We start from the raw sequence: 9,561 nt of genomic DNA, 5'->3' as shown, positions 1-9,561 counted from the left end.
CTTGTATAGGAGGTATTAGGGTTCTGGGGGGAAATCAGCCCCTCCTCAATCTGTGCCAAGTTCACTTGGGAAAATGGCAATAGGAGTCAGGGCTGGCCATGGATCCCCCTGGGGCATGCCCTGGAGAATGGTAAGAAAATGACTTAAAGAGAAAAAAATCTATTTTAGTTATTAATTTTTTTTGGTGTGTTAAGTACATGGGTTCAACCTGTGTCCTTCCCTCCCCATCAACCCAAGACACATCCTCTAGCTGTCACTCTAATGAGGATGGCCTCTTCCCTCCTCCATGAAGCCCTATCACAGATACTTCCCAGCTCTGGTGTGACACTGGCCCCTTGCTGATAGGTCTCTGCACATTTTAGTTCTGGCTATAAGCTTATTCATAAGTGGGGTGGGCAGATAGGATTTGAGGATGAGTGGGGTTTGGCTGCATCCACTTGCATCTCTAGTCATGAATAGCAGGGAAGAGGCGGGGCTCATGTGTAATGTAGCAGCAGGGGGAGGAATTGCTTATGTAACTGGGACAACAGATTTAGCAGGTAGAGGAGGCAGAGGCTTTGGATGGGAACAGTAAGCTGTCGGCAGGGGCAACATGCCCGGGTGGTTGCTTCTCATAAGGTAGGCTGTGGGGCTCTGGCAGCCTGTTTAGGGGAGGTGAAGGGGGGACATGGGCTTGAGGCCTGGGAACTGACCAGTGAGGAGAATGTTAGTGATGCCCACTGTGGAGGTGAAACAGGAGGCTATACGGTGAAAATATCCCAACCCCATACTGAGAGGTACAGGACGAATTTCTGATGCTTCATGGAGAAAATGTCTACATACTGATTTCCTAGAGGATTTGAATCATGTCCAGGAAATCTAGGCCTTGGCCCAAAACAAGGGTAGTAGCAATTTTGCCTGGTGCTCAAAAACATATCTCTAAGGTTAAGATTTGAGGGTATGCCCTCTAAGATGGGCAGAATTTGTAATGCCTCAAGGGCAGAGGTTTAGAGTGGCTCCCTTGGTTCTCAGCAGGGTGGCAACATCCAGGGTCCCTGGGTCCGAGGCTGGAAGAGCCTCTGGTCAGGTGTGGGAACTACCAGGTCAGGTCTGGAAGAGCTGTGGGGACTACGGGGGCATCAGTGCCTACGCCAGGAGCCCCTGGAGCCGACCCCGTTGCTAATAGAGAAGCCTCTGTCTGAGTGGCCAGTGCCTCAGTTCGTCAACCTTTTTCTGCCGGAGTTTCCCATTAGGCCTCTTACAGGGCATCACCAGCTGAAGGTAGGTCAGTCCCTGGAAGGGGTCTCAGTCTTGGGGAGACATCTAGAAATGGCCAGAGTTTCAATCACCCTATTCTTAATTTCTCTGTACAGATTTTAGGACTTGTGGCTAAAGGCTCCTTTGGAACAGTCTTCAAGGTGCTAGATTGTGACCAGAAAGCAGTATTTGCAGTGAAGGTAGGGACCTAGGTATTCCATATCATTCTCTAGTGTCTGCTTCTATTCTTGGTTTCAGAAAGGTTGGGAGGCATAAACAACACATAGGAGTCATCACTCCTCTCCTTTTATAGGTGGTGTCCAAGGTAAAGGTCCTACAGAGGGACATCCTGAGGCAGTGCAAAGAGGAGGTTAGCATCCAGGTATGCACAGAGCCCAGGAATGGAGCCTAGGAAGAACTAAACCACAGATGGAGAAAGCACCTTTCCTGTCCAACTGCCCTGCTCTTCCTTATTCTGCCCCCTCCCTCTGCTTCAACCAAAGCAGATCCTGGGAAAGGTAGTTAGCAGCAGCTAATTCTAGGTCCTTCCAGGGAAACCTCTCTAGCATGTCCTGGTGTGTTCATAGTATCATGCTGGTTTTGGGATTACCAGACAGGGGGTCCCTACTATTTTGTTCACCTGAACTTAGAGGTAGGGCAGCAGCTCCCTTTCTGCACAACTAGGTTAAATCCTGACTTCTTGGCTGTCTTGATCCTCAGTGCCCTTTTTCCTCCCTAACTTCCTGTTTTTTTCATCCCTAGCGACAGATCAACCATCCTTTTGTACACGGTTTGGGGGACAGCTGGCAGGGAAAACGACACCTCTTCATTAGTGAGTGGTCTCTCTCATTTCCAAGAGTCGTCCCATTGTACTCCACCTGAGATTACCTATCCCTTTGGCTTGTTCTCCCTTGGCTGTTTCCCTTCTCTGAGTGTTTCTGTCTCCCAAAGGGAGGGAACAACATGTGGCATCAGTTTGGGCAAGAGGCCTAAAATGCCTTTGAGCCCAGGCACATTACCCCCCAATATCACCTAGACTTCTGGTCCTTTGCAGTGTGCAGCTACTGCAGTACAGATCTGTGCTCCCTGTGGTCCTCTGTCGGCTGCTTGACTGAGGCTTCCATCCGCCTCTTTGCTGCTGAACTGGTTCTGGTGCTGTGTAAGTGAAACAGAAATGGTAATGGAAATGAGGGAAGACTTAAGGGGGAGGGGCAGAGAGAAGTGGTATTAACTCTGGAGGTCAAAGAACAGGAATAGGGATGGGATGGGAACTACCAGGGAAACTGGAAAGACAGGAGAGCTTTAGCACACCCCATTACTTGCTGTCATCCACAGGCTATCTCCATGATTTGGGCATCATCCACCGAGATGTGAAGGTAGAGTTAAGCACTTTTTCTCTGTCTGAAGTGGGGCATCAGTAAGAAGTACCAACGGATCTAAGAAGGGAGAGGGGAGATGAGGATAGCTGACCTTGGGGCCCTCAAGGGTGCTAAGGATTTGGGCAAGAGCCCTCAAAGTATAGACTTGAATGCTGAATAGGGCATCTTCCTCAGCGGACAGGTATATATGATAAAAGAAGGTCAAAAGGAAGATGAATAACCTCTCACTTGTGATTTTTCAGATGGAGAATATCCTTCTGGATGAACGAGGTATGTCCTTTCCTTTTCCTAGCCCCAGAATTAGAGGTACTGTCAGTTTGGGAATATGTCATGACTGACAAGGGGTGGAACAGAGTGGTGCTGTTGCCTTATCTTTCACAGGCCATGTGAAACTGACAGACTTTGGTTTGTCCCGCCACCTGCCCCAGGGAGCCCGAGCCTATACTATCTGTGGCACCCTTCAGTACATGGGTGAGACAGGGGCTAAAACTGGTGGGGAAGCATTGGCAGAGGATAGCCAATTGATGCAGTGACACCTGTCTTTCAAATCTAGCCCCAGAGGTCCTGAGTGGAGGGCCTTACAACCATGCTGCTGACTGGTGGTCCCTGGGTGTCATGCTTTTCTGTCTGGCAACTGGGAAGGTGAGAAGATGGTAGGGATGTTGGGCAAAGAGAGGAGCTCTGCCCTGTAGTGGGAAGAACTTAGGAAATCTTGCCTTATTCCTACTAAACAATGCTACCACTGCCCCCCACCCCCATTCCCCACCTCTTAACTCAGTTCCCAGTGGCTGCAGAGAGGGATCATGTGGCCATGTTGGCAAGTGTGACACACTATGATTCTGAGGTCCCAGCTTCTCTTAACCAGGGGCTCTCACTCCTGCTCCATGAGGTAAGAGTGAACACTACTTTCCTTCTTGACTACCAAACCATTCAATTCTCTCCTTTCCCTATTATTGAAATGAGATTTCCCCATTCCTCTAATAATTTGGTGAGTGTGTGTATGTGTGTGTGCGTGCGCACGTGCTCTAACTTGATCAAATACCATCCTCCTCATGCATAGTCAGTCACTTCTGAGAGAGAGGGCCAGTGCTGCTCTTACCAGGACAGTGCCTCTATTCCCACCTCTGCCCCCAATAATTTCTCCCTCTTTCAAATCCTCTTTAGGATTCTTCTTCCTGCCCTCCACAGCCCATGAACTTCTTCTTTTCCAGCTTTTCTGGTTAGCCCCTCTCCTATCTCATCTATCCTTCATGCTCTATTTGCCTTCAGCTCTTATGCCAGAATCCCCTACACCGTCTACGTTATTTGCATCACTTCCAGGTCCACCCTTTCTTTCGGGGTGTGGCCTTTGACCCAGAGCTCCTACAGAAGCAGCCAGTGAACTTTGTCATGGAGACACAAGCTACCCAGCCCAGTCCATCGGAGTCCATGCTTTTCAAGAACTTTGACTGTAACCTGGAGTCCTACCTGGTCCATCCCAGCCTTGCTTGAGCCCCTCTACTGTAGATTGGGGCCTGAGAACCCAAGGATCTCCTCCACTGCCAACTCAGTATGACCACTTTGATGATCTTGTTTGTTTTTACTCTGTAGCCTCTTACTATTCTGTTCTTCTACTTGTTGGACCAGAGTTCAAATCTTGCGCATTCTGCTATTGGCAGCCACAATTGGCCCTACCCCTCCCTACTCCCTAATACAACTCACCTCTCAATTCAACATCTCGGATCAGTGTTGACCTTTTCCTTCGCTGCATTTCTCCAATGCTCATACCCTGAAGCTTTCAACCAGAGGCTTATTCTACTTTTCCCTTTCCTTGTTTCTCTGCCGTATTTCCTTTCTTGAGAAGTAACACTTCATGGAGTCTCAAGGTGCTGTTTATGTGTTTTACAGGTTTCTCAGAAGTAGTATGAATGTTTTTCAAAAGTCTCAAAAGCTGGCATTTTAACCCCTAAATATGTAGCTAAAACATGTGATCTGGGGGCTCAAAGCCAGTCTATGATAAATCTAATGTTTAAAAATTTCAAAAGTGAATCTAATAGCCTAAATGTGAGGAATAAGAACTGAAATATGGATGGGTTAAATGTCTTTTCTAGGGCTAATTGGAACAGCTATTGAATTTTTTTTCCAAAACAAAGTCTCCTTGGAAGACACAAGGATTATTAAACTGAGTATTTCCCTAGATGACCTGGGATTCAGTTTCTGATGGGCAAACCAAGGGATTAAGAGGCATGACATCAGCCTTAAGATCTAAGGTTAGAGATGTACTTCAAAAACCTTTTCCTTTTTATTTTTTAAATATATATTTTTTAATGTTTGCTTTTGAGAGAGAGACAGAACGTGAACAGGGGAGGGGCAGAGAGAGAGGGAGACATAGAATCCGAAGCAGGCTCCAGGCTCTGAGCTGTCAGGACAGAGTCACATATGGGGCTCGAACTCACAAACCGTGAGATCATGACCTGAGCCAAAGTCGGACACTTAACTGACTGAGCCACCCAGGTGCCCCTTTTTATTTTTAAAAAAAAATGTTTATTTTTGAGAGAGAGAGAGAAGGAGAGCATGCAGGGGTGGGGCAGAGAGAGAAAGAAGAGAGAATTCCAAGTAGGCTCCACACTGTCCCTGCAGAGCCTGATGCAGGGCTCAAAGTCACAAACCAGGAGATCATGACCTGAGCCGAAATCAAGAGTTGGATACTTAACCAACTAAGCCACCCAGGCACCCTGAACCTTTTTCTTTAGTAAGGAAAGTCATCTGGACCTTAAATTTTATACATTTCTGGCATTTATAACTTGTTTTCATTTTTCTAAACTTCTCAAAACCTTCATTTAAAACAAATTTTTTTTAAAACTCTGTTTATTGAAGTAATCTCTACACCCACTGTGGGGCTCGAACTCAACCCCAAGATCTAGAGTCACATGCCTTTCTGACCAAGCCAGCCAGGCACCCCTCAAAACCTTCATTTTATTATCCTTCAGTTATATTTGATCTCTCTTTACAAACCAAAGAGAGTCTGGAAAGTACTCTGTGTACTTGTGCTTATTAATTCTGTCCCTGGATTAAGCCAGATTTCCCCTGTATAGCTGGCATTTTATTGGCCTTTGCAGAATTGCTTTTTCTGGATTGTACTTCGGCAATCCGTAGGAAAATCCCTGTGAAATTTAATAGCTGTGGCTATTGTAAAGGGTGTTTATCATTACAATTCATAATGTTCTGTTTAAGGATGCATGGGAAAAATTTCCTCTGAATTCAGCTGTGCTTTTCCTGAATTGCTGTTTGATTTTACCTTAAAGACATTAAATATTCAACTGACTGTAATTTTTTCTTCATATCAGTGCTATGCCACTTAGAGCCTAATTTGTGGTCCATTTCCAGCAAGTGTTTAGGACTTCACATCGTATATTTTGTATGCTAGCCACATTCTTGGTTCCATCTTCCTTTCCTATCTTTATTTTCCTTATTTTCATTTTTCTGTTTTAATCTTTTTTTCTTACTATATTATCTGCATCTTTGTAAGCCTTTTTTGGAATGAGATTGGGATATAAATCAATAAATAAATGTAACAGTATCCCTTTTGATTATCTAATTTGTTTTTCTTCAGACTTTTTTTTTTTTTTTTAGCTTTACTACATTTTTTTTTAAGTTGTAGTGACCAGAACTGCACATTGGATAAAAACCCTGAATACTTGTAATAGGAATTAATGGTTTCTAAAGTAGTTAAGAATATTAGACTGGTGCCTGGATCCACCAATAACTATTTTAAGAGTCTTTACACAAGTTATCTTAACTTCTCTGAATTGTAGTTTCCTACATATAAAATGAGGGGGGTTATAATCACTGATTCTTAATTGTAGAGAATAGGCTTCTGAGTTCTGTGATGCTTTTTCAAAAAGCAGATGCTGATGATTTTATGATACTGTGTGTCCTGGTCCAGGGTTAATGTTCAGGTCACCCAACATTATATAGCCTCTCTGATCACAGCAGCATATTGGGTTAAGGTCTTTAGGACATGGTTAACATGTCACTAGGGTCCCTTTCTTAGGTCACATCAGATAGCTTTGAGACCATAATCATGTAAGTGCAGTTTGAATTATTTCTTATCAAGTGCCATTTTTAACATACTCTCTTCAATCAGTGGGGCACTATAACAGTGATTCTCAGGGTAGAGTGGAGGGGATGATAGAAAAATCAAAGTTTCAGAAAGTATAATTTAAAAAAGCACTGTCCTCACCCATAGTTTTGATATGCTCATCCCTGGAAGGTAGTCTTTCCTGCCACCCCTGACCCCCACTTAGAATCACTGACCTATGAATACCTTTTACTTATTCATGATAAAATTTTTTATTAGAATTTTATTTAAAAAAAATTTTAAGTTTAGTTATTTTGAGAGAGAGTACACACATGCACACCCGTGAGCAGGGGGGAAGGGCAGAGAGAATCCCATCACAAACTGTGAGATTATGATCTGTGCCAAAATCAAGAGTAGGATGCTTACTTAACCGACTGAGCCACTCAGGAGTCCCTAAAAAATATTTTTATATACAACCTGAAATCATCTTTTAAATTTAATCCTATGCTTTGATTTTTCATTACCTAGAAGAAATCAAATATACCTATCAAAGTGGATATTTTATGCTGCACTCCCTTGTATCTTTTCTAAGAATGTAAGATTATCTTTTCTAAGAATGTAACACCAATCTGTATATTCTCCTTCTAGAAAAGTGTCTTTGTAGTTCTACTCATTGTTTCTTACCTCTAAGTTTCTTTACCATGTATCGATCTGTTTATTAGTTCGTGCATTTAACAAACTGGTAATCACAATTCCTTAGTTACTTCTTTAAATTCTTCAATATAAAAATCTTGTCAAAGCTTTTTAAAAATAAAATCCTATTTAATGCATTATTAATCCCTGTTACGCTGAATTGTGTCTCCACCATACCCCCCCCCCTTTTTGCATTCATACATTGAAATCCTAACCCTCAGTACTTCAGAATGTGACTGTATTTGAAAAGTCTTTAAAGATGCAATTAAGTTAAAATGAGGTCATATGGGTTGGCCCTAATCCAATGATAGGTGTCCTTATAAAGAAGAAATTGGCGGGGGGGGGGGGGGCCTGGGTGGCTCAGTCGGTTAAGCGTCCGACTCTCGGTTTTGGCTCAGGCCATGATCTCACAGTTCATGAGTTCAAGTCTCATGTTGGGCTCTGTATTGACAGTGCAGAGCCTGTTTGGGATTCTGTCTCTCTGCCTCTCCCCTGCTCGCGTGTTTTCTCTCAAACATAAATAAACTTCAAAAAAGAAGAAGAAATTAGGACACAGACATACAGAGGGAAGACCATGTGAAGATACAGAGAGAAGACAGCTATCTACAAGCCAATGGGAGAGGCCTCAGAAGAAACCAACTCTACTTGGTCTACCTTGATCTCGGACTTGTAGCCTCCAGAATTGTGAGAAAATAAATTTCTGTTGTTTGAGCCACCCAGTCTGTGATACTTTGTTATAGCAACCCTAGCAAACTAATACAACCACTATGATGAGTTCTAATATATTAATCAGGACATTTTATTTACAAAAAATCATGCTACCTTCCTCCCTATAGTTTGGTTTTGTTTATATTCTGAGGAACATATTATTTCAGATTTCACTGGCCTGAGTTTTGCTGGTTTATGGAGCCCCACTGATTAGCAGCTGTTACACTGCCTCCTTTGTTCAGAACTCCCATCATACAGGGGCGCCTGGGTGGCTCAGTTGGTTAAGTGGCCGACTTCGGCTCAGGTCATGATCTCACAGACTGTGAGTTCGAGCCCCACGTCGGGCTCTGTGCTGACAGCTCAGAGCCTAGAGCCTATTTCAGATTCTGTGTCTCCCTCTTTCTGACCCTCCCTCGTTCATGCTGTCTCTCTCGGTCTCAAAAATAAATAAACGTTAAAAAAAATTAAAAAAAAAAAAAAGAACTCCCATCATACATATCATACACATACTCCATCATATATACATACACCATTCATTGAAGCAGGGCTACTAATTCCACAGTTTCATCCTTGAGTTCACTTAGAACTGCCTGGTGCAGTTCTCAGAGTTGCTGATTTGGCTTATGTAATTGCATCTTTACAAAATAAGTAATATCTAATCCTAAAGTTAAAAACTACAAGTGTTGGGGCACCTGGCTGGCTCAGTTGGTAGAGCATGCAACTCTTGATATTGGGGCTGTGAGTTCAAGCCCCACAATGGGCATAGAGATTACCTAAAAAGAAACAAAAACCCAAGTGTTTTAAATATTTGGACCCCTACTTAATATTATATACAAAACTTAATTCCAGATACATTAAGGATTTAAATGTGATCAAAACATAAAAATTTTATAAGAACATTTGGGAGATTAGATCTACAATCTGTAGGGGCGCCTGGGTGGCTCAGTCGGTTAGGCATCCGACTTTGGCTCAGGTCACGATCTCACGGTCTGAGTTCGAGCCCCGCGTCAGGCTCTGTGTTGACAGCTCAGAGCCTGGAGCCCGTTTCAGATTCTGTGTCTCCCTCTCTCTGCCCTTCCCCTGTTCATGCTCTGTCTCTCTCTGTCTCAAAAATAAATAAACGTTAAAAAAAAATTTTTAAAAAAGATCTACAATCTGTAATGCCCCCTATTTCGAATCCGAGAGACCACCAAGGAACCAATACCGATGCAAACGCACGAGGGTTTATTTGCAAGCTTGAGCTTGGGCCCAAGTATACCTGACACAGAGGAGCAGGGACTTGGACCCCTAGATTAAAAGGCGTAGCAGTTTTATAGGGGCCAGTGGCCAATGAGATTGTAACACACACAGAAAGTTGCATAGTCTTGTCAGTCCACATGCAGGTGGCCAACTGAATTACAATTTACCCTACAGTAACTGAACTAAACCATCACTGGTCAGAATTGGCGCGCAAGTTTGGTGGGCAAAAGGCGGAGTTTACATTCT

The 9,561-nt window shown here is 43.6% G+C and overlaps 1 protein-coding gene and 1 long non-coding RNA gene across 4 annotated transcripts in view; one reads left to right on the top strand and one right to left on the bottom strand.

The window, feature by feature from the left end:
* Positions 1 to 63: 63 nt before the first annotated feature.
* Positions 64 to 4,328, top strand: RSKR (ribosomal protein S6 kinase related). Of its 3 annotated transcripts, none has more exons than XM_040455340.1 (12): positions 64 to 618; positions 1,015 to 1,260; positions 1,353 to 1,436; positions 1,550 to 1,618; positions 1,999 to 2,068; positions 2,291 to 2,395; positions 2,572 to 2,612; positions 2,858 to 2,885; positions 2,997 to 3,086; positions 3,169 to 3,257; positions 3,394 to 3,504; positions 3,885 to 4,328. In XM_040455340.1, exons 1-12 carry the CDS (start codon positions 562 to 564, stop codon positions 4,104 to 4,106), a joined length of 1,212 nt encoding a protein of 403 aa, XP_040311274.1. In that variant the 5' UTR covers positions 64 to 561; the 3' UTR covers positions 4,107 to 4,328. The 3 variants fall into 3 exon arrangements, with proteins under 3 accessions (XP_040311274.1, XP_040311275.1, XP_040311273.1); XM_040455341.1 differs by having other exon boundaries at positions 1,012 to 1,260; positions 3,936 to 4,328; XM_040455339.1 differs by having other exon boundaries at positions 1,012 to 1,260.
* Positions 2,144 to 9,561, bottom strand: part of LOC121017210 (uncharacterized) — a 9,984-nt gene continuing 2,566 nt past the window's right edge. The window contains exon 2 of the long non-coding RNA XR_005784666.1: positions 2,144 to 2,391. This is a non-coding gene — a long non-coding RNA (uncharacterized LOC121017210). The remainder of the gene's footprint in view (positions 2,392 to 9,561) is intronic.

This window comes from Herpailurus yagouaroundi, unplaced genomic scaffold (assembly GCF_014898765.1).
Source record: "Herpailurus yagouaroundi ecotype Mexico unplaced genomic scaffold, PumYag 215, whole genome shotgun sequence".
Taxonomy (NCBI): Eukaryota; Metazoa; Chordata; class Mammalia; order Carnivora; family Felidae; genus Herpailurus; species Herpailurus yagouaroundi.
The sequence above is the reverse complement of the archived record's forward strand: the minus strand, read 5'-3'. Positions and strand labels throughout refer to the sequence as shown.

Bases quoted from the DNA above. Each gene is read 5' to 3' on its own strand.
- RSKR (XM_040455339.1), top strand. From the start codon at position 562: ATGGGAACAGTAAGCTGTCGGCAGGGGCAACATGCCCGGGTGGTTGCT. The intron at 1,437-1,549 runs GTAGGGACCTAG...CTCCTTTTATAG, and splicing joins AAGCAGTATTTGCAGTGAAG to GTGGTGTCCAAGGTAAAGGT. The intron at 1,619-1,998 runs GTATGCACAGAG...TTTCATCCCTAG, and splicing joins AAGAGGAGGTTAGCATCCAG to CGACAGATCAACCATCCTTT.